The 25,484-nt window shown below is 43.4% G+C and overlaps 1 protein-coding gene across 1 annotated transcript in view; it reads right to left on the bottom strand.

Annotated features, from left to right (window-relative positions):
- Positions 1-8,034: 8,034 nt before the first annotated feature.
- LOC142257368 (uncharacterized) overlaps positions 8,035-25,484 on the bottom strand; it is a 560,365-nt gene continuing 542,915 nt past the window's right edge. The window contains exon 15 of the mRNA XM_075329457.1: positions 8,035-11,209. Coding sequence (XP_075185572.1) covers positions 8,592-11,209 — 2,618 coding nt within the window. The 3' untranslated portion in view covers positions 8,035-8,591. The remainder of the gene's footprint in view (positions 11,210-25,484) is intronic.

Genomic DNA, 25,484 nt, shown 5'->3' on the forward strand with positions numbered 1-25,484 from the left:
TAGGCTACATCAACTAAACTGCCGTATTTTTCGTTTTATAAGACGCACCGCAAATTTAGAGATAAAAAAGGTATAAAAAAAATAAAAAATGGGGTCCGTCTTATACTCCGGTCTTGTCTTACCTGGTGGAGCGGGATCACAGGAGGCAGAGGCTGTGCTAGCAGCGGCATCAGGTTAGTGGTGTCAGCGGCGGGTTAGTGACAGCAGCAGTGGCGAGTCAGTGGTGGAGCAGGCTGGGACTGCCACTCTGGGTGGGTGGGCCGGTCGCTGTATGGACTGCGGTGGCTGACTGTGCGGTGAGTGTCGCAGCCTGTCTGCAGTTCTGGTTCAAATGATGGCGCCCGGAGCGGCGTGTGCACAGATGGAGCTCTCATCCAAGAGCTCCATCTTCGCACACGCTGACTCACGAAGTGGCGCTTGCGCAGATGGAGCTGTCATCCAAAAGCTCCATCTGGGCACGCACTGATTCCCAGCGCCATCATTTGAAACCGGGATTGTGGACATACTGGGACACTCACCGCAAAGCCAGCCACCGCAGTCCGCACAGCCGCCCGCCCACCCAGAGTGTTAGCCAGCATGCCGCCCACCCACACAGAGAGGCCGCCCGCACGCAGCGACATGCACCCGGACGCCCGCACACAGCGACACGCACCCGGCCGCCCGCACGCAGCAACACGCACCCGGCCGCACGCAGCAACACGCACCCGGCCGCCCGCATGCAGGGACACGCACCCGGCCGTCCGCACGCAGGGACACGCACCCGGCTGCCTGCACGCAGGGACACGCACCCGGCCGCCCGCACGCTGCGACACGCACCCGGCCTTCAACAAGGACAGGGTCCGCTCCCCTCTGTACCCGTCTGTCAGTGTTATATATTTGTATCCCCAACCTACTGTCTCCTCCCCATTACCCTGTAGACTGTAAGCCCCCGAGGGCAGGGTCCGCTCCCCTCTGTACCCGTCTGTCAGGATTGGTTTATTCACTGTAATTTATATCTGTATTTTGTGTGTAACCCGTTCCCATGTACAGCGTGGAATCAATGGTTGTCTATAAAAATAAAACTATAAATATTTCTCCTTTTTTTTTATTGATATACTGTCAATAGCCCAGGAAGCTAATGGCTATTTTAAAACAGTGGTGATGGACTTTAAAACATATTTTTGCTTTTTTGGAGGCTTTTTGACCCCCATAAAGGTGTTTTCTGTGCCTTACGTGTAGCCTCCAATTGAATCCAATAGGGTTCAGAAAGGTTTGCTAAAGGTTCAAAGTTCAGTTCGATAAAGGTTTGGCAAACTGAACCGCGGGGGGCGGGGGTTTACTCCTCTCTACTCATGGACAGCCTCCCCACACCTGTTATTTTGGAAACAACCTAGGACAAGGACTTTCCAGCCAGTTTGTCACAAACATCACTCGTAACCAAGCCAAGCAGCACCTTGATGCGGTTTCTTCTGCCACCTCTTCTGAGGATAACCCTTATCCAAACAACCATAAACAATATATATCAGGGTGGTAAGCATGAAGACCAAAGAGGAAAACCCCAAAAACTTAAGTTTTATTATTTCACTTAAAATCAGATAATTTCCACACAGACATAAACAACAATAAAGACACAGGACAAGGCTTGGTTGCACATAAACCATCAAAAAATCTCCCAATGTCCCAATCTCATGCATATAGTACTTAGCTTTAGACGATTGAGAATGGCTCAATCACCATAGCCCAAATTAATGGACGATCAGCAGCATTGCCCGACGCATTTCCCCCGGCTATGATTCCCACCAGGGTTCCGACGCGTTTCCCCCTGGCTATGAGTCCCACCTGGTGGGACTCATAGCCAGGGGGAAACGCATCGGGCAATGCTGCTGATCGTCCATTAATTTGGGCTATGGTGATTGAGCCATTCTCAATCGTCTAAAGCTAAGTACTATATACATGAGATTGGGATGACTATTATGGTTACTTGGACCGTGCTGTTCCTGTCCCATAGATTTCTATGTTGCTTCATTCTTTATAAATGCCTTCTATGAAGTATATGTTATGTGCCTTCTGTGAAGTATCCCTGTTGTACCTTCAGTGAAGTGTTCAGTTATGTCCTGGTGTATGGGTCACCTCATGACAAAATTATAGGGTGACAGCTCTGCAACACATTGAGAAACCTGTACTGGGTTTCCTTTGGAGGGTCATTATTGAATTTTTGACGCCTAAATAATCTCCTTATTTGAACACATTTAGGATACAAAAGGACTAATAGGCTAATATATCTGTATATATATGTAAAATACACCAGATATTGCAAATATATACATATATAGCACTTTACATTTACAGTGAGTCATTTGACTGTAAATTCTGCTGAGGCACTAAGCACTTTATAATAATGAATTGTTATATCTAATGGGTTTAAAAACTTTAGAAGGAACAAGCATAGTCCATGAGACATTTACTGTTCTTAATTGATACTGCTCCAAATGTGTGTGTGTGTGTGTGTGTGTGTGGTGATTGAGTCCCTAATTTCAGTGCAATTTGTTCCCGCACTCCCCTTTTTCCCAGATCAGCTGCACTTGAGAACAGCGCAGGGAAAGAAGGGTGAGCCGCCAACGAGCGGGGGCGCCATTGCGTCTAGGTATAGGGTGTCGACCTCCGCGGCAAGGCAGGGCCATCGAAGGAGTTTTTTGGCCACACCCCCTATTGCACTGCAGTATTATTCCTACTCACCACTGTAAATGTTGTGATGGGCAGTATAAGAATTTTATTCTTATGACATATTGGATTTATAAATTATTGCTTGATGTGCAACCTAAGGCGGGCTTTGCACGCTGCGACATCAGTAACAATGTGTTACCGATGCTGCAGCGATAGTCCCGCCCCCGTCGCACGTGCAATATCTAGTGAAAGCTGCCGTAGCGATTATTATCGCTACGGCAGCTTTACACGCACATACCTGCCGTGCGACGTCCCTCTGGCCGGCGACCCGCCTCCTTCCTAAGGGGGCGGGTCGTGCGGCGTCACAGCGACGTCACACGGCAGGCGGCCAATTGAAGTGGAGGGGCGGAGATGAGCAGGATGTAAACATCCCGCCCACCTCCGTCCTTCTCATTGCAGCCGGCGGCAGGTAAGGTGAAGTTCCTCGCTCCTGCGGCTTCATACACAGCGATGTGTGCTGCCGCAGGAGCGAGGAACAACATCGCACTTGTCGCTCCACCGGCATTATGGAAATGTCGGAGGCTGCAGCGATGATACGATAACGACGCTTTTGCGCTCGTTCATCGTATCAAAAAGGTTTTACACGTTGCGATATCGACTGCGACGCCGGATGTGCGTCACTTTCGATTTGACCCCATCGACATCGCACGTGCAATGTCGCAACGTGCAAAGCCGCCCTAATACCTCTTCTCCCACTGACACAACAAACTGTTGTAGACTGAACATTGGTAGTTGGGAGACTATATGAGATTTTTTGATGATTTATGTGCACCCAAGCCTTGTCTTGTGTCTTTATTGTTATTTATTGTTTATGTCTGTGTGGAAATTATCTGATTTTAAGTGAAATAATAAAATTTAAATTGTAGGGGTTTTTCTCTTTGGTCTTCATGATGACCCTTATCCCCAGGCTCCATCACCCTCCTCTAAGCTAAAGACAGGGAATTCACCTAACCATACTGTAGCCATTTTTTGGAGGGGAGAAAGATCCTAAGGAGTTTGCGTAATTACAACCCACGGACCCCACTTTAGGACTTCACCCAGCTCTACACAATGGAATGCTAAAGGCATCAAGCACTCGTGGCCTTACCATAAAATGGTGAGCAATGCACCAAGTGATAAATGTTGTAGATGTAGTGGAGCGAAAGATGCATGGCAAAATCATAAGGAAACGGTAGATACCTGTACAGAGAGGACCTGGACAGCGAGGACCTGTGAGCACATGTAACCTCGATGCGCACGTTTCGGCGTCACCTTCGTCAAGGGGTCAACGAAGGTGACCTTTAGCATAACATTGTTCTGGGCATGCTCCATGTGGTTCTCTCTCTGATAGCATTCTTCTGACACCTGGTTGAGTAACATACTCACATCATCTTTTTTGGTTAACCCATTCCAGCAATTTTCATTTCAATGCTATGTGATATACATCTTGTTACACCTCATTGTGTGGAGCTGGGTGTCCTATGTTTTTGTTTTTTATTTATATGCTTCATGAATTTTCTCTGGTCATTAATTTATTCGTCACGTTTTTGGCTTCTATACCTTTCCTGGACCGACTTCCTTTATACATTACTGAGTACCTGTGCTCTGCACTATGCTTTTTGTATTACATGTGATGCCCTCCTTCTCTTTTTTTCTGTTGTAAACTGCCGGTTGTGGCTGTCATTATTGTTAATAAATATCTTTATTTTTTTTTACCTCATCGGTTCTCTGTAGAATTTTGTTTCTACAATTCTGCGTCTCTATTGTTAAATCCCGCAGGTCCATTACATCCTTAGAGCCCATACACTTTTTATACAATATGCACTTGTTATACATATATTTATTTTTGGTGTTATGCACGGTTGTTTCTTTTGATCTACTTTGGTTTTCAATAATTCAGCTCTGTAACGTGTACAGGCTCAGAGTGATCCAGTAACACTGAAAAGTAGGACAATAATAGCTCCAGCCTTTAAAGGATTAAAATGCTCGACCCGTAATATAATAACAAAAAACCTCAGAAATAATCACACGGGCTGACAATAGAGAGGTTATAGGAAGAAATAGACTTTATTATCTTACATGTAATGCAGGAGATGCCGGGAGGCCGCGGAGTCACTAACAGCCGGAGGTCAGGAGGAAGGGAGACAACTAGTGGGGGCCACTATCGAAGGATTTCACAGGGGTAAAACAGCAAATAAAATGATTTATACATCTCATGCTCATCACCAGCTTTATTACATGAGAACAAATGGTTTGAAATGGTCGTAACCAACAGAAGAACAATAGTTATAATATTCTTTATAGGGGTTTATACTTTTCATGAGCAATAACTGCCATACATAAGCTCGTCAGTAAATACTTTCTCAAATCCATCTGTAAAATGATCTGCTCTTCTGATCACATGATCTCTGCCTGAGAACCGCCTGACTTCCTGTGACTTGCATCAATATTTCCCCAAAATATCAGCTCTGGAAACTGACATGTGGGTGTGACTTAATGTGGTAGGCGGGGCTCCATCAAAAGTGCTTAGGGGGGCAAAAACGGCTTAGTGGGATCTTTAGAGGCACTATCCTTCAGTATTTATGGAAAAACAGTAAATAAGCTTACACTGCTCCTGTGCATGCTGCTGCAGACACAGCTCCTCTATGTATCTGTATGTATATAGCAGGTTATATATAAAGGTTATCCCCTACTAATCCGCACTGAGAAATGGATGGATAGGGAGAGAGTAATGAATGTATTCATAATACAGCGGGGTGCATATACAGTGCACATAGTATAAACATATATTTTATATATATATATATATATATATATATATAGCCAGGCTGCTGTTCTGGTGCTTTGTGCGTTCTTTCTATCCTCTGTAACAGTGTCCTATATAAGAGATTGTGCTGATGCTCTAACACTAGGGGTGAAGTGAGAAGAGTTTAGGAAGAGTAAGGGTACGTGCACACGATCAGAACCCACTGTGTACTTGACGTGGTGAGTCCTGACCTGTGTGGCCACGAGTCTCCTCCGCAAGAGACCCCATCTGCTTGTACCAATGATCCAGGGTCGAGCAGATGTGGTCTCTTGCTGTGTTCTCCCTGCAGAGAAAAGTTGCATCTCCGTGGCAAAGAACTGACATGCTGCAGCCTCAGGAAGCCGCACCGCAGGTCAGTATTCGCTGCAGGAAAAACCAGCACAGTGGGCATCAGAAATAGAAATCCCATCCACTGTGCTTGTACTGTACAATGCAGCATTTTGTACGCAGCCATAGCATGCGTACAAAAAGCTGTGAACCCTGATCATGAGCACATAGCCTTACAGGTCTGTTCTCACCACTGGTCTGCAGGCCAGCACAAGAGATGATGAGAAATGTAGTCAGAATGGAGCAGAAGAATCTGGAAGAGGAGGTGGTGGATGACAGCAGGGCTGATACCAGGGACTGGAAGAGAAGTAGAAAGGCATAAAACAGCATGAAACTGGAAAAAATGATTTAGGGGGATCTTAGATGCATGATCCCTCAGCATTTATGGAAAAACTGAGTCAGGGTAGTAGACGACCACTCTAATGTGAGAAATGAACTCTGACACACATATAATGTCCCACTCCCCTGTAATTTTGTAAGCTTGCGGCCTTTAGTGTCCTCATGTGGCTCTAAAGGGTGTTCAGCTCCAAATTCATTATTATCCACCAAAAAACACGAGGTCCCCCTTATTTTTGTTAGCTAGCTAAGGTAAAGCTGACAGCTGCAACCTGCAGACCACAGCTGGCCGCTCTACTTTGGCTGGTAATCCAAAATAGAGGGCACACCATGCTGTTATTTTAATTTTATTTTAATAAAATTAAATAAATAAGTAAACGTGGTTCCTTCCCAAATTGGATCACCAGTCAATGTAAAGAAGACAGCTGTGGTTTGGTATTCTCAGGCTGGGGAGGCGGCAGGCCCATGGTTATTGGTCCCTCCACAACCTAAAAATCGCAGGTCGCAGCCAACCCAGAAGTGGTGCATCCATTAATGTGCCAATCCTGACGCTTTGCCTCTTCCCGTTGCCCTGGTCTGGTGGCAAACGGGGTAATAAATTAGGTTTATGTCAGCCGTGAATTGCCAGCTGACATCAAGCCCTGGTATTAGTTACTAATCCAGTCATTGATTCTAGAAAAATACATTTTATTTGGACAAACACCCTGTCTACAAACCTCACTCACCAATTTATTACAATTTTTAAAAACAAAATGTCCAATGTAATCCATAGCAAGGTCCCACAACGATTACAAAAAGCTAACCTGAAAGACATCAAAAGAGAAAATTATTAAAGAAATAAAGACAAGAGACACCCTCATTCACCAATTTATTTTCCAGGCTAATCCCAGTACAGTGTAATCCAAAAAGGGGGTCCCACGACGATACGATACTCACTGCCCCAGTCAATGAAGAACAGAATGTTCCTTATTGGCTGGGACAGCAGTGACTGCACTAACAAACGTTTGAGAATCAGTGCACTGACCTGAGAACCTCATGAGGTCAGCTGTTTTTTCTTGGTTCAACGACTGGATTAGTAATGGGGGTATGTGCTAGATAGAGGAAACACGGGCAGAACATACAGGCTCCTTGTAGATGTCATCCTTTGGAGGATTTGACTGAAACAATCGAAAAAATGTCTGCTTCCTTATGTGCGTGTTTTGTCGTGTCTAATAAGATTTATGTTATGGATATTTTTTTTCTGAGCTTTTCATCTGCAATCAGATGTGATTTTGGCTAATAACACTTTCCACATACAGAACATCAAGATGGCTTCTCCCCTGTGTGAATTATTTGATGTCTGACAAGATCTGATTTAATGCTATAACTTCCCACATTCTAAATAAAAAAATGTTTTCTACTTTGTGTGAATTCTCATGTGTCTAACAAAAAGGATTTGTGAGCAAGAAAATGGCTTCTCCCCGTGTGAGTTTTTATAACCATAAAGCTGTGCTTTCCGAATAAAACATTTCCGACCTTCTGAACAAGAAAATGGCTTCTCCTGTGTGAGTTTTTTTGTTCAAATCAAAGTTTATTGAAGTTATTACAGACAAAATATCAAGGGACAATTATCAAAGAATTAATCATTGCAACCATACCATAAGAGAAAAAATTCACATATAATATTTGTAGTTGGTGCAAGAGTTCTTGTGTCCGATGCACATAATATTAAAAGACTTGTTTTAATAGAAAAGAGATGAATGAGAATGAGAGCGAGGAATAATGTAGAAAGCTTAGAAGGTAAGAATGCATAAAAAAGAAAAAGAAGAAAGAGAAGCCAAGAGAGATAGAATAGGTCCTGCATAGGGTGCCCGAGCCCCAACCCGCCCCCACCCTCACACCGATCCAGCCCAGTTATCCCGTGATCCAGAGTCCCAATTCCGAGGAGTCCCAAAATACAACCCAGGGAGTCCACATGTCTAGAACTTTCTCCAAAGTCTCTGTTACCTGACCTAATAGTTCCTCCATCCTGAAAATCTCATTGAGTTCTGCAACAAATTCGTATCTAGAAAGGGTCTTCGCCTGTTTCCATAATCTGGGGATCAGTCTCCGTGCAGCTGCCAAGAAGTGCCTGAGGATGTTCTTCTTGTATTTAACAATGGAGAAATCACTCAGGGACAAAAGGGTAAGCTCAGGGGAAGGCCGGATTCCCATCCTGGAAATTTTGTTGAAGAGGTTGAACACATTGTCCCAAAATTTCCTTATAGGGTGGCATTGCCACCAGGTGTGTATGTAAGAGCCCCTCTCGCGCGAACATTTCCAACAGGTATCGGGAGCTCCGGAAAACATGGCTCTAATAGTAGTCGGACACCTATACCATCGTATCAAAATTTTGTAACTTTTCTCCTGGGTCAGAACACATGTAGAACAGTCCTCCCCAGAAATAGGTCTCCCCAGGTCCTCATGTGTGAGTTTTTATATGCTGATCAAGATGTGATTTCTGAATAAAACATTTACCACAATCTGAACAAGAAAATGGCATCTCCCCTGTATGAATTTTTACATGCCGATCCAACTGTGATTTCCGAATAAAACATTTCCCACAATCTGAACAAGAAAATGGCTTCTCCCCCGTGTGAGTTTTTATATGCAAATAAAGAGATGATTTCTGAATAAAACATTTACCACAATCTGAACAAGAAAATGGCTTCTCCCCTGTATGAGTTTTTATATGCCGATCCAGCTGTGATTTCAGAATAAAACATTTCCCACAATCTAAACAAGAAAATGGCCTCTCCCCTGTATGAGTTTTTATGTGCCGATCTAGCTGTGATTTCTGAATAAAACATTTCCCACATTCTGAACATGAAAATGGCTTCTCCCCCGTGTGAGATTTAATATGCAAATCAAGAGATGATTTCTGAATATAACATTTCCCACAATCTGAACAAGAAAATAGCTTCTCCCCTGTATGAGTTTTTATATGCCGATCCAGCTGTGATTTCAGAATAAAACATTTACCACAATCTGAACAAGAAAATGGCTTCTCCCCTGTATGAGTTTTTATATGCCGATCCAGCTGTGATTTTAGAATAAAACATTTCCCACATTCTGCACATGAAAATGGCTTCTCCCCCATGTGAAATTTCATATGCAGATCAAGGTGTGATTTCCGAAAAAAACATTTCCCACATTCTGAACATGAAAATGGCTTCTCCCCCGTGTGAAATTTCATGTGCAAATCAAGAGATGATTTCTGAATAAAGCATTTCCCACAATCTGAACATGAAAATGGCTTCTCCCCCGTGTGAGTTTTTATATGCAGATCAAGGTGTGATTTCAGAATAAAACATTTTCCACATTCTGAACATGAAAATGGCTTCTCCCCCGTGTGAAATTTCATATGCAAATCAAGAGATGATTTCTGAATAAAACATTTACCACAATCTGAACAAGAAAATGGCTTTTCCCCCGTGTGAGTTTTTAGATGCCTATCAAGCAGTGATTTTCGAATAAAACATTTCCCACATTCTGAACATGAAAATGGCTTCTCCCCTGTGTGAGTTTTTAGATGCATATCAAGCAGTGATTTTCGAATAAAACATTTCTCACATTCTGAACATGAAAATGGCTTCTCCCCTGTGTGAGTTTTTAGATGCATATCAAGCTGTGATTTTCGAATAAAACATTTCCCACAATCTGAACATGAAAATGGCTTCTCTCCCGTGTGAGTTTTTAAATGCACATCAAGATGTGATTTCAGAAGAAAATATTTCCCACAATCTGAACAAGAAAATGGCTTCTCCCCTGTATGAGTTTTTATATGCACATCAAGCTGTGATTTTCGAATAAAACATTTCTCACATTCTGAACATGAAAATGGCTTCTCCCCTGTATGAGTTTTTATATGCACATCAAGCTGTGATTTCAGAAGAAAACATTTCCTACAATCTGAACAAGAAAATGGCTTCTCTCCGGTGTGAGTTTTTATATGCACATGAAGCTTCCATTTTTGAATAAAACATTTCCCACATTCTGAACATGAAAATGGCTTCTCCCCCGTGTGAGTTTTTAAATGCTGATCAAGCTGTGATTTCCAAATAAAACATTTTCCACATTCTGAACAAGAAAATGGCTTCTCCCCTGTGTGAGTTGTTAAATGTACAATAAGCTGTGACTTCCAAGTAAAACATTTCTCACATTCTGAGCATGAATATGGCTTTTCCCCCGTGTGAGTTTTTATATGCCGATCCAGCTGTGATTTCAGAATAAAACATTTCCCACATTCTGAACATGAAAATGTCTTCTCCGCCGTGTGAGATTTCATATGCAAATCAAGAGATGATTTCTGAATATAACATTTTCCACATTCTGAACAAGAAAATGGCTTCTCCCCTGTGTGAGTTTTTAGATGTACAACAAGCTGTGACTTCCAAGTAAAACATTGCTCACATTCTGAGCATGAATATGGCTTCTCCCCCGTGTGAGTTTTTATATGCCGATCCAGCTGTGATTTCAAAATAAAACATTTCCCACATTCTGAACATGAAAATGGCTTCTCCCCTGTGTGAGTTTTTAGATGCCTATCAAGGTTTGATTTACAAATAAAACATTTCCCACATTCTGAACATGAAAATGGCTTCTCCCCTGTGTGAGATTTTAAATGCCGATCCAGCTGTGATTTCAGAATAAAACATTTCCCACATTCTGAACATGAAAATGGCTTCTTCCCTGTGTGAGTTTTTAGATGCCTATTAAGGTTTGATTTACAAATAAAACATTTCCCACATTCTGGACATGAAAATGGCTTTTCCACCGTGTGAGTTTTTAGATGCATATTAAGCTGTGATTTCCGAATAAAACATATCTTACATTCTGAGCATGAATATGGCTTCTCCCCTGTGTGAGTTCTTTGTTGTTCATCTCCCCTCTTGTGGCTTTTATTTTGCTGAACATTCTGTGATGAATAAGGAGACTGTTTAGAACCATGGCATAACGGATCTTGGGTGTGAAGGGCTGAAGGTTTTTCTGTGATAATGAATTGCTCTTCAGATATATTCTTTATAAAGCCAAAATCTTCTGTCAAAACAAAATTTGTAAATTTTAAACACTTTAACCTTTAAACTTGGTTTTCACTGATAAACTCAGGGCCCTGACTGCAGTATTGTTGTGCTGTCCACATAGTGATGGTCTTATTATCAAAACAACTCTAACACAATTCCAAAAAGAAATTACACAGAAAATTAGCTAATAATATTGACTATATTCTGAATGTCATACCTGGCACCACAAGCACAGTGCCCATGGCGGCCTTATATAAGGAATATAAGAGGAATTATACTTTATGAGGCCATAAAACTGACAGTCTAAATACTCTATAAAAAGAAAAGAGCGACTTCCGGTTCCAGCGCCGATCATGTAAGTCGGACTTCTCTCGGGCTCCAGCACCCCTTGCCCAGAATAACAACGTGGGAGCACTAACACGCTCAGCAAGCCCCCAAGCGAATCACCTGGCAATCCGCACCGTGTGGCAGAGGTTTTCTGCTCAGATGGAGCCTGTAGCAGAGTCGCTGGAGAGGCCCGCGGAAGACAGAGGGACATCAGGCTGCATGATAAAGATGGCGCCGACAGCGCAGCTGAGCTCCTCACCCTCACGCCACATGTGTGCTTGCAAACTGACGGCTTGCCGGTAGGACAAATTATCAAACCGGAGGAGGTGGAGAGGCTGTATTTACAGCGGGGACCCAGGAAAGAGGTCAGAAGACGGGTGATAAAGGGGTTAACTCTGCAGAGCAGTGCGGTGTGTGAATTAGGCTGTGTGTGCACGTTGCATTTTTTCCTGCATTTTGGCTGCGTTTAAAACTGCAGCGTGTCATTGTCAAAAATACATGCGTTGTGCTTCCCCAGCAAAGTCTATGAGAAGTCAGCAAATTCCATGCGCATGTTGCTGTTTTAAACACAGCGTTTTGGATGCCAAATATTTGACAAAATCGATGCATTTAAAAAAGCAGCATGTCACTTCTTTTGTGCGTTTTGGTTGCATTTTCCACCCATTGAAATCAATGAGGTGTGTCAAAACGCAACCAAAATGTTTAGCTGTGCGCTTGCACTGCATTTCTGTTGCGTTCTGCATACTTTTTTGACAAACAAAACGCAGGTCTTTCGGTGTGTCTCTCTTTCTGTCGATCTCTGTCGATCACCGACGCAGCGCTGCACAGCTGTCACAAAGCTCCGGCGGCTTCTCCAGCTTTTGAAAATGCCGACCGCCCATTATTCCATCTCATATTCACTGCTTCCCCCGCCCACCGGCCCCTATGATTGGTTGCATTCAGATGAGCCCCCACGCTGAGTGACAGCTGTCTCACTGCAACCAATCACAGCTGCCGGTGGGCGGGTCTATATAGTGCAGTAAAATAAACAAATAATTAAAAAACAACGTGCGATCCCCCCAATTTTAATACCAGCCAAGGTAAAGCCACACGGCTGAAGGCTGGTATTCTCAGGATGGGGAGCCGCACGATATGGGGAGCCCCCCAGCCTAAAAATATCAGCCAGCAGCCGCCCGGAATTTCCGCATCTATTAGATGCGACAATCCCTGGACTCTACCCGGCTGATCCCGAATTGCACTGGTGCGGTGGCAATCGGGGTAATAAGGAGTTACTGGCAGCCCATAGCTGCCACAAAGTCCTAGGTTAATCCTGGCAGGCGTCTATGAGACACCCCCAATGATTAATCTGTAAGTTAAAGAAAATAAACACATACACCCAAAAAATCCTTTATTTGGAATAAAAGACAAAAAAAAAACCAAACACCCTCTTTCACCACTTTATTAATCCCAAAACAGTCCTCCAGGTACAACATAATCCACAAGATGTCCTACAACTCTTTCAGTTCTGCTACATCAGAAGCTGACAGCAAGTGGCCACAGACCACGACTGCTCTCAGTGAGCTCCACAAAGCAACTGAAGGGAGTTGCGTTATCAGCGATGACGTCTCTCAAGTTTCCCGCGGCCACAGCTGGAACCTCCAACTTTGACAGCAAATCACCCGAGTGACTGAAGTGAGCCGCGCGATCAGCGGTGCCCTCACTCAGGTGATTTGTAATCTCAGGTGGAGGACTCCAGCTGGCCACGGGTAACCTGAGTAACAGCATCGCTGATCGCGCGGCTCACTTCAGTCACTTAGGGGATTTGTGGTCACCGGTGAGTCCTCCTAAGCGCCCAAGACAAGTCATAGCAAAATATTTGGACTTTACTGACAAGCAGGAGATAATTCAGGAATAATACAAGAAAGCACGCCATCCCATAGAAGTGAATGGAACTTGAATCCTGCTGTTTGAGGACTTCTCAGCGGAGTTCACCGAACAGCGCAGGGCGTTTACACCTATATACTCAGCCCTGTTCAAATGTAATGTAAGGTTCCAACTGAGATATCCTGCTGTGTTAATCATCCGTCACAGAGAGGGCTCCTCGAACACATTCTCCAATCTGAAGGAAGCAGAAGACTTCGTCGAACAAATGGACAGTCCTCCAAGATCCAGAAAGTCTCCCACAAGGCACGGCCATCGCTTGACAAAGGAAGATTCTGGAAGACGATCACCAGTCGGACCAAAAGACTAGAGGCAAGCCGAATATACCCGCCTGAGAGGTACCACGGTGTCTGGACTGTTTTTTCGTTTTTAAAAGGTTGGAGGCTAGCTTATTAACATAGCCCCAGAACATGCTCCAGAGAATCTGTGGACTTAATGGAAGTGTTGGTAATGTGGACGGTGTAAGGAGTTTTCCCTCTCTCTATCCTCATCTCCCTCCCTCACCTCTATCCTCTCCTCCCTTCCCCTAATAAACTCTCCTCTCCCTCTCTATCCTCTAGTCCCTCCCCCCTCCATCCTCTCCTCCCCTTTTATTTCCCCCCTTTCCTTTTTCTCTCTCCTTGTCGCCTCTTCCACAGTTGTGACATGCCGTTCTCTTTAAATTACAGTTTAAAAAGGTAATATAAGGGGGATGACGGGCCTCGGAAGCATGATCGGGAAGAAGTGAAGTCTGAAGTTAGGGACAGTTTGAGAAGGGGGTCTGAAAAAAAGACACTTTTGTCTATTGTTACGAAGAAAAAAGAAAGTTATTCCTTCTATTTGTAATGTTGCCTACAGGCTAGTTTTAGGTGTTTACTCTAGGTTATGTTATGATTTGACAGCAGCAGTAAGGAAGTATAACAGTTATATAGTTTGTATAAGTACACTAGTGGCAATTGATTCATGCGGATAGTCACCTGGAACGTCAAAGGGCTATGCTCTCCCCAGAAGCGACTTAAAGTTCTGCGCCATCTTAATGGGTAACGCATATGGCTCCCCTTCTATCAAAAATAAAGCTGGGGTTATCACACTAGTGCACAGAAAGTTACAACATCCAGTTATAGATACATATGCAGATATAGAGGGCAGACTACATGTGGTCATGATAGAGGTTTCAGGGGACACTTATACATTTTTTAATGTCTATGCCCCTAATGATAACAATAAGCCATTTTTCCATCAGCTGGAAGCTAAACTTCTAGAGCACTCGCACCCCAACCCAATAGTGGGAGGGAATTTCAACTCCGTGGTTCTGTCATCAGAAGATAGGAAAATCCCAAATAACAGGTCTAAGCCGCCGCAAAGTCAGGACAAAGTCATTAAACCCCTCCTAGAGACCACGGCTCTCCACGACACGTGGCGACATATGCACCCCACGATAGGGAATTCACGCACTATTCCCATGCAAATGATTTGTGGTCCCGAATCAACCATTGTTTTGTTTCAAACAATGTGATGCACGGACTCCGCTCTGTCTCTATACAAGACTTGGTGATATCTGATTATGGACTGGTGGTGGTGGAGATGGCGAACATCCACCCGAAGGACTCGGATTATTTGTGGAGAAACTTTGCGTTAAAGCTCAAGGAGTGGTGGTCCAGGTTTTTGTTTCACAATAGCCAACATGGGGATACTCCCTTACTGTTCTGGGACACAGCAAAGGCAGTAATAAAAGGCAAAATAAGTGCCTATGTTTCCACTTTGAAAAAAAAAAAAAGATTCACACCCACTTCAATGAAGCATCGGCGAAGGTGAAACAGGCCGCCACAGTTTTCCAGCTCAGTCTAACCAAAGAAAACAAAGAGGAGTGGCAGTCAGAGTGGATGGCTTTCAATATGTGGGCGGACAAAAGGGAGGAATTGTTTAGGTCTGCACAGGCAGTGGTGTAGCAAAGGGGGGGTGGAGGGGGAGGTCCGCCCCAGGCGGCACGTGTCAGACAGGCGGCATTTTGGGGGTAAAAAAATTAAAAATAGAAAAACATAGAACAAATAATAATTGTTGATTAACCTCTTAACAACCCATTACATACTGGGTATGTCATGGTGACCTGCTACTTAACGGCCCATGACGTACCCAGTATGTCATGGCGAAATCGCGGCCCCGGAGCCTAGGTGGCTGCGATCGGTGTGCAAAAACCTTAGATTCAGGGAGGAGGGGACCTCTGCCTGACCTCAGGAGGGGTGGTATCTCTCCCCCGGACCTACGGAGGATGTGATTGGCTGACGAACGCCGCTCAGCCAATCACAGCTACTGTGATATTTCAGCCATTGAAAATGGTTGAAACATTGAAATCCGGCCATGATCAGTGCAGCTGTAGCACTGATCACTGGCTGGAACTGGGTGAACTTTGTTTCACCCGCACCTAGCTCTGATTGGAGAGATCGGACGTGTGACCGATCTCTCCAATCATCTTGGATCTGGGGCCGGTGACCTGTAGGTGACCACTCCCCTCAGCTTTACTTCATCCGTGAAAGCTGAGGAGAGTGATCCCTGCAAGTGCCATTTGGTAAGTGCCCCCAATCCACCGCTTGCCCCCGATCAGCCCCAGCAGCAGTTACCGCCCCCGATCCACCGCTGCTACTGCCTTCGATCTGCCACCGCCCTCCACCATTTGCTGCCCCCCCTCCATCCGCCACCGCTCTCCCCATCAGCCGCTGCCCCCCTGCCTCCACCACCGCTCTCCCCATCAGCCGATGCCCCCCTGCATCCGCCACCGCTCTCCCCATCAGCTGCTGCCCCCCAATACCCAAGATGCCAAGATACCCAAGTTATATATATTCTGGATTATCGATGGCCAACGGAGGGGGGCGGCAAATTTGACGACCGCCCCGGGCAGCAAAAGCAGTTGCTTCGCCACTGTGCCCAGGAAACCACTTTACATAGATTCGGGAACAAATCAGGGAAGCTGAAGGCAAATTTAGTGAGGACACATTTATACTGCAAAGCCCTGTTGAGGATAAAGAATTGAGTATCCAAAAATACTTAATTCAGCCATTTCATAGACTCAGTTATATAGTTCAGTAGATGTGAACTAACTCACATATTTGTGAATGCTTTTGTTTCTTACTAACATGTATATATGTATATTGCATATTCAGTGTATTTTCCTTAACCTCAGTATATACTAGGATATATATATATATGTATAGCAAGATGGCCACCATTTCCTGGTTTACACCCAAGACAGATGGACAATGAAATTCCTGAAGCCTTGGATTGACCAATCCAAGGGGCATATGCAGATCTCTCTACGTCATGAAGCCCTGACCTACGATACTTGATTGGACTAAAACTTTTGTTTACACCCCCTTACTGCTCGGTCTAGAGTCTCTTTCAAACAATAAAGAACACACTTGGTTAAGAGCCGGTCATGGAGATAGATGTAACTGACTTGCTGTGCAGTTATTTTTCATTCTCGTGTGCACCCATGACATTTTAATTAGAAGCAGCAGCCGGATATCAAGAGATCCTTTGAGTCTCATCATCATCGTCATTCTGACCTTGACAACTGGCGCCCAACGTGGGGCTACCGTAAAGGGTGAGTCAGAGCTTCCATTTTCCGGACGTCTGGGGGCTACTCCACAAGTATCCAGGTGTCGCTTGATAGGATTGATCACCCTTCATTTCGCAGGTAACCATCATATACATTGTGTGTGCTGTTTTACCTGTGGATCGAGAGACACCTGGCGAAAGTGGGTGGTCACTAGTCCGGAGAATGGTAGTGCACCGGAGACCTAACGGTGTGACTGTCACCCGCCGGTGGGCTAGAAGGACCCAGCTCCCATAGGGGCTAGGGGTAGGTTGTAAAGTATCCGGCTGTCTGTAATTAGAAATGGGGTGTTTTCTTGAGTAGCTGTTTATTTGTATATAAGTGTATGGTTAATCAAGCTTGTGATTTCTCTGTTTGGTTCTCGGAGAGTTAATTGCCTGTAGTTTTTTTTTTTCTTCTTCGCTGTGAACAAAGGGAGAAGGGGGGTCTGGTTAAGCCCAGGGATATCCCTGACAGTCTTTCTATTGAGAACAAGGAATGCGAGAGGGGGGAGCACATCCTTACATTCTTACACTCAGAGGAAGCAAAAAGGTGGGGGCTATATGTCCACCAGCTGCTTGAGGCAGAGCGGAGATCAAGTTACACAGCTCCGCAGTCTTTGTATAGTACATTAAGTTGTAATGATTTGAAAGAAAAACAAGTGTTATTTTAGTTTGGATTTGAGAGAAATTAACGGGTTCATGCATTTTTCAGTTTTTTTAACTTGTTTGTTTTTGAACAGAAGTATGAGAACTAGCGATTCCCCTGTGTTGCGGACACAGCCACTGTTTGTTAGATATTAAACATCAGATATTAAATATTAAATATTGAATATTAAATATTAAATGTTGAATGTTGAATATTGAGTGTTGGATAGATAATAAACGAGGCGGGAAGGGTTCTGTTAACTTAAAGTGGATTTAGCGTATTCCTCTGCGTATTAAACGCGAGCCACTGTTATGAGCAGGTAGGTCTTCATAACGAGGCAGGAAAGGAACTCACTTTAGTTGAGGTAAGGGTGCTGGAGTTAGCGGATTCTCATGCGTATTAGACGCGAGTCACTGTCAGTGTGTTACAAACGCGGACGAGACGAGAAAGGACTCCATTGGAACGGCCGATCCAATTAAGCACTGTATACTCTGTTCAAAAGATAAATATGTTGTTTTTAGTAGGAGCTGAGAACGCTGTCGCCCTAGTTACAAAAAACGGAAAAAATATAAAAGATTGCAAAAAAGTTGTGTAATATCGTTGGACTACCACTAGATGGCAGGCTGCAACCCATGTATTGAAGTTCAGATTAATCTGTAGTGAGTTTATAATGAAGAACAAAGACCTCATTCACTGTCTGTTGCTGTTTGTAGAATCACTAAATGTTTTTCTCTAGCGGTGCCTTATTGTTCTTCCCTAGAAGTCATTATATCTGGTGCTAATCATATCTCTCCTTTGTATGCTGGAATGCAAATTTACAGGCACTAAAGTATCCCTGGTTTACTACGTAGTTCCAGCCACTCCCAGTACACCCAGGGAGTCACAACATGGATGCTGCACCCGGAAGTCAGGTGCCTGGAACTTCCTGTGGCAGCCGTCTTGCTACACCCACTGATGGCAGTACACCTCATAAGCCACACCCCTCGCAATGGCTCTTTGTTCAAAGCTCTCCACCCATCCCCGGTGGGAGGTGTTCTCTGGTATATATGACTAACACATTTGAATAAGCATAAATAGTATATTTGTTTACTCAGTTATCCCATAAGTGCAAGTCAAAGATAAGTAAGTGAAATTTTTACAGAAATGATGTGGAAATAGATCTGTTCACATAAAATTAATTGGTATTTTAAAAGTCCTGCAGCATTATATCATAAAATAAAATAGAGGAAGGTAAATATATATATCTTTGTATTATGTTAGTTAATTTAAAACAAAAATTGTAAACGACTTACCCCTACTGATGTCAAAATGTATCAAATCCATTTGTAAAAAGGAATTAGGAAAAATGTATAATGCATTCAATGTACATGGGTAATGGATGTGTTCCCTGCTATGTCTTTGTTATAACAAAGGATGAGTTTTTTTTCCCTCTTCCTCTCTCACTTTAAGAAGTAAGAATGGAATGTGTCTCTCTCCAATAGTGACGTAAGTTTGGTTTAACCCTTAGAGTTCAGGGTTTCACATTTTTAGTTTGCTGTTTATACCTGAATAGGGAATATTAAATTTTATGGGATGCGCGATATAATTTGTGTTGTTTTGTTTTTAATGGCGATTTATTTGAACAATATATTTTTATTTTGTGACTCTATCACCTTTTCTGTTTTTACGATTATTTCTAAACCATTCATATATTTTTTTGCCAGTTAGTCGCCTAGTCACAGCTGTCATTTAATCATGTCTCAGTCGTTTCTACTATGAAAGGCTTTTCTTTTCTTTATGGATACAGTGTTGTTTATTGTAAAGTTTTGAAATTTCCCAGTATTGTATATTGTTGTGAGATGTACGTTATTTTCAGTGTTTGTTCATTTTAGTATGTGGCTAATTTATTACCTGCTGTTTTATCTTTTCTTTTAGGGAATACCAGTATAAAAATGCTGAATTTTGCCATATTGGTAAATAAACAATTAAACAAGGGGGGAATAAGGTATTAATTATATTCTCCAGTTTCTTGGAGGGTGCAGTAGGCATATTAGATAGGTTTTGAAGTTGACCTTGGTTTTGAAGCTGACCTTTTTCCCATAGGTTATGTTTATTAGATTACTATGAGGTATATCTGTTAACTGAAATAGGAAAGTCTTGTCTTATATGTTTATTTGTTTATTTATTTGTTTGTTTATTTATTTAGTATTCTCAGTCATGTGAAGTATAGATGACCACTAACTGTATTATGATCAGAGATGAAGTTATAAGAATGATCTAATGTATATTTTTTAGTTTTTGTTTTTATAGATGAAACCAGATGGTGGTCGATTCTGCACTGGATATGCTGCTGTTTACACCACATGAGGTAGTCTAAATTCGACCACTCCCTCCAATCCTATTGATACAGGAGACAGTGATGCATTAAATGCCCTCTCTAGATGGGTAGAACAGGAGTGGGTAAGAGTCTTTAGAGGTGTATGTAGGTTGTAGATTTTTTCCTGTTGTCAAATGAATTAGGTATGCCGAAAAGAAAGTCTAGATCTGAGCTGATGGATTCGGATGGAGATCCTCGCACAGGTGCAGCTGACCAAGAAGCAGTGAACGGGCCTAGAGTTGAGAGTCTTTCACCAATACCGACCATGCCTTGGTGACATTGGTCACGTCAGTGACTTCTGTTACTCCTTGTGTTCTTAAATCCCTACAGGAACAAGCGATACAACAAGGAATGGAGTGTGACATGCAGGGAGCCAGCTGACTGAGGAAGGTCTGTGGATAAAGGGTGGTAAGCTTTCTCTGCCATGAGAGCTCTTCTTAATGATGGCCCAGGTAACATCTGTGAAAGACAATTGTCAGTGTGTGCTTTGGTGACACCGGGTTCAGTACCCAGGTGGGCAGACTCACCCAGTCTTGTGAGACAAGTGCTTAGAATGAAGTGAGAAAAAACTGTAAAGAGTCCGTAGAAACACCCTGCACCTGCTCTACCCATTCTTAGAGACTGCAAACTGATTATAGATGTATATCATGAGCACGTTGTATGCAAGTCTGTGCGTGTTGTGTAAATTTCTTTCCAGGTTTGGTCAGAGGTATTCCAGTGCAGAAAACGACATTATTGTTGAGAAGCACATGAAGGTGGTATGTAAAGAAAAATGTGTTTACAAAAAGTGTATATTTTATAGAAAAGTGGAAACTAGTAAATGGTGTATAAAATGTATATGTTCTGTTTTCTTTTTGCAATAAGCAGGTCTTTATGTAAGATGTTTTTTGGTTTAGCATAGGCATGTATATTTTTATATAATTGACTGAATAGTGTGCTAAACAGGTGTATTCTCCAATTCCAGATCTTAGATCAGAGCTATTAGCATATGGTCTCCAGTCAGGAGACTGATTGATTCTAAAGGACAAGCGAGAAAGAGCCATGAGTCAACACTAGAGGAGCTGATCCAACCACAGAAACATCTATGGATCCACACCTCGCATTGCAGAAGGGTTAATCAACCAGAGCTGCACTGAGCGTTCTGCTCATACTTATCCTTTCCAGAAAACCCTGTACAGTTTTAGACCAGTATTGCCAGAACAGTTAGAAGAGAGGACTTAGAGAACCTTGAGACATGGGAAAGTCCAACTACAAAGGGTGAGGACTCGCCTAGGAGTCCTTGGTCTCAAACTGGTGAAGAAAACCCCTTTCCCCTTTCCGCCCATGTTTCAACGTTCAGTTAGGCAGGTTTTTCAACAGATCTTTCTACCTCTCTTCCTAAGGGAACACAGTACCCTTAGAATTCAGAAATGGCAGAAGTAAGTCTTTAGGGGGGACTGTTGAGGATAAAGAATTGAGTATCCAAAAATACTTAATTCAGCCATTTCATAGACTCAGTTATATAGTTCAGTAGATGTGAACTAACTCACATATTTGTGAATGCTTTTGTTTCTTACTAACATGTATATATGTATATTGCATATTCAGTGTATTTTCCTTAACCTCAGTATATACTAGGATATATATATATATGTATAGCAAGATGGCCACCATTTCCTGGTTTACACCCAAGACAGATGGACAATGAAATTCCTGAAGCCTTGGATTGACCAATCCAAGGGGCATATGCAGATCTCTCTACGTCATGAAGCCCTGACCTACGATACTTGATTGGACTAAAACTTTTGTTTACACCCCCTTACTGCTCGGTCTAGAGTCTCTTTCAAACAATAAAGAACACACTTGGTTAAGAGCCGGTCATGGAGATAGATGTAACTGACTTGCTGTGCAGTTATTTTTCATTCTCGTGTGCACCCATGACATTTTAATTAGAAGCAGCAGCCGGATATCAAGAGATCCTTTGAGTCTCATCATCATCGTCATTCTGACCTTGACAGCCCTGTACAGATGAAAGACCACAAAGTGGAGCTCAACAATAACCCTTGGAAAATAATTGAAATATTGGGAATGTACTAGAAGAATCTCTATTCAACTGACGGGAATGGAGATATCCCTGCTAATAATATTCTAACTAAGCTGAATATATCTAAGCTGACGGAAGAACACCGAACATACCTAAACGCGGGAGTTACGGGGGAGGATGTGGCTCGGACATTTAAAAACTTACATAATCACAAAGCCCCAGGACCCGATGGGTACACCGGGGAATTCTATAAGACTATGGTAGAAGAAATCTCACCCATATTGCTGACTTTGTATAACAATGTTCTGGAGGGGAAAGCGACTTTTCAAATGGGGAATTTAGCATACATAAAATTGATTCCAAAACAGGGGAAGGACCCATTGAACCTGGGGACATACAGACCAAAATCCCTTATTTTTTTTTAAATCAGGTTGATTTTTTTATTATTATTATTATTATTATTATTATTACTACCATTAATCAACAAAAACACATGGCATATGTAACAGTCCCTTCCCCTGGAAACAGAGCTGTGGATACGGAGTCGTGGAGTCGGAGCTCATTTTGGTGAAGTCAGAGTCGGTATAAAATGCACCGACTCCGACTCCTAACATATATAATAAATTGGGGACAGTAGTGCAATGCAGAATGTGATGAAATTTTTTTCATAGGAATTTGGGAAACTTATGAAATGTCCTATAAATGTCTGTTCTATTCCTGATCTAAGGTTGCATTCACACACAGCGTTTTTTGAGGATACGTTTTTCAGCTGCAAAAGCAGATCAGCTTTTTAATAAACCACATCACCTGAAAGGTTTTTGAGCTCATAAATAATGCTTTCAATAACAAAAGCATATTAGAAAAAGGCCACAAACTGACTGCTCATTCTTTGTGAGGATCCTCACAAAACGATGTGTCTGAATGTCATGAAACCCATTGCCTTTGCTGGGATGCCCAGAGTCAACTTTATCTTCCAAAAGGTAGAGGAGAAAACAAGGGGATCTGCTACCTTGGATCTAATCCTTACAAACAGGGAGGAAATAGTTGAGGAGGTAAGGGTGGCTGGGACCCTAGGAAGCAGTGACCATGCTATCATAGAGTTTTGGTTAACTAGAGGAGGAAGACCAGCGAAAACTCAGACTTCAAGGCTGGATTTCAGAAAGGCAGATTTTAAGGGACTCAGAAAGAGGATAGCAGGGATTCAATGGTTGAATGTCCTTAAAGAAGTTGTCCAGTTACCAAAACTGATTTTTTTTTTTTCTGATAAATCTTGCTAATATGTGCCCCTCAACACATCTATTATGTTTTTTCAGCAAAATTACCTTTCATTGTGCACTAGCAGCACATGCTCATTGCTGGCTCCAGCTCTGATGGGGTTAATCTCTCCTCTGACTTCCTGTGTTCAGTTCCTACAAGTCCCAGAATTCTTTGTGGCTCTAGGGCGGTGTCTGGCTTATCTAACACACCCATTGTGTCTAATACACCCACTCTGCTCCCACCCAAACCCTCCTCCCTGCCTCTTCCCAGTGGATGTGCACTGAGATCAATTACACAGAGACAGCAGCTCTGCACAGCCAGGGGAAGAAAGTGTGTGTCCGCGTATATACAGTGTGTGTGCGTATATACAGTGTGTGTGTGTATATATACAGTGTGTGTGAGTGTGTATGTGTGTGTGTGTATGTCATACTCACCTGTCTGCAGGGTCCCGGTGCCATGCCTGCTTCCAGCCCCTGTCTCGGTCCCGCCGCTCCGGGTGTGTGTAGTCTCCCCGATGCATGCACGAAGCTTGCAGGACCTGGCCGTGGATCACCTAATGCAGTCACCTGACGCATCAGCTGATCGTAGTCTCGCCGGCTTTTTCGCGCCCGGCCGGCTATCAGCTGATCCTGCCGTCAGGGGACTTCATCAGCTGATGACCGGCAGCTCCTGCAGTGATGGGCCAGGATCAGACTCCCGCCCCATCGCTCCAGGAGCTGCCGGTCATCAGCACAGACGTGAGTATTTATTTATTTATTTATTTTTTTTTTTTTTTGCACTGATGCATCAGCTGATTGTTTAATCGGCTTTTATACAATCAGCTGATGTATGATGTGATTCACATCCTTTAACCTGACACATCATCTGATCGCTTTGCCTTCCAGCAAACCGATCAGATGATATTGGATCCGGATTGGACGACGCGGGACCCTAACCCAGGATTACTGCGGAGGGGGGTTTATTTCAATAAAGATGGAGTCACTAATTGTGTTGTGTTTTATTTCTAATAAAAATATTTTTCTGTGTGTTGTGTTTTTTTTTTTTTTATCATTACTAGAAATTCATGGTGGCCATGTCTAATATTGGCGTGACACCATGAATTTCGGGCTTAGGGCTAGCTGATAATATACAGCTAGCCCTAACTCCATTATTACCCGGCTAGCCACCCAGCATCAGGGCAGCTGGAAGAGTTGGATACAGCGCCAGAAGATGGCGCTTCTATGAAAGAGCCATTTTCTGGGGTGGCTGCGGACTGCAATTCGCAGTGGGGGTGCCCAGAAAGCTTGGGCACCCTTCACTGTGGATTCCAATCCCCAGCTGCCTAGTTGTACCCGGCTGGACAACAAAATTAGGCGAAGCTCACGTCATTTTTTTTTAAAATTATTTCATGAAATTCATGAAATAATTAAAAAAAAAGGGCTTCTCTATATTTTTGGTTCCCAGCCGGGTACAACTAGGCAGCTGGGGGTTGGGGGCAGCCCGTACCTGCCTGCTGTACCCGGCTAGCATACAAAAATATGGCGAAGCCCACGTCATTTTTTTTTTCTTTTTGGGTAAAAAACTGCATACAGTCCTGGATGGAGGATGCTGAGCCTTGTAGTTCTGCAGCTGCTGTCTGCTCTCCTGCATACAATGAACATTTTGAATAAGGAAATGACATCAGACCTTTTTTATTTTTTTCATCAACAATCTTTAATGGCATTGTGCACTGATTAAAAACGCAGTGAGCAAAAACGCAGCAAAAAAGGCACCAAATTGCGGCAAAAACGTGACATGCAGCACCGCAGGTGACAGAGCAGAGCAATTTGGTGACATGCTCTGCTCTGACACATAGTGTGCTGCATGTCACTGTCTCCACTCTGGGACTTGTTGTGCAGGTGACCGGATGATACATGTCACTAACTGCCCCACTCTGTGATTTCTGCTGCATAGTACCAACTGTATACACTCTCACCTGCACAACAAGTCCCATAGTGGAGACAGCTAGTGACATGTAGCATCCGGTCACCTGCACTACAAGTGCCAGAGTGAAGAAAGATAGTGACATGCAGCACACTATGTGTCAGAGCAGAGCATGTCACTATCTCCACTCCGCTGACCTCACAGCCCGTACACGCTGCGATGGATGCAGGGGGACAGAGAACAAGTAATCGGCCGACACTGGAGTCATCTGATTACTTGGGATGAATTGA

Source organism: Anomaloglossus baeobatrachus, chromosome 1 (assembly GCF_048569485.1).
Source record: "Anomaloglossus baeobatrachus isolate aAnoBae1 chromosome 1, aAnoBae1.hap1, whole genome shotgun sequence".
In the NCBI taxonomy this organism is placed as follows: Eukaryota; Metazoa; Chordata; class Amphibia; order Anura; family Aromobatidae; genus Anomaloglossus; species Anomaloglossus baeobatrachus.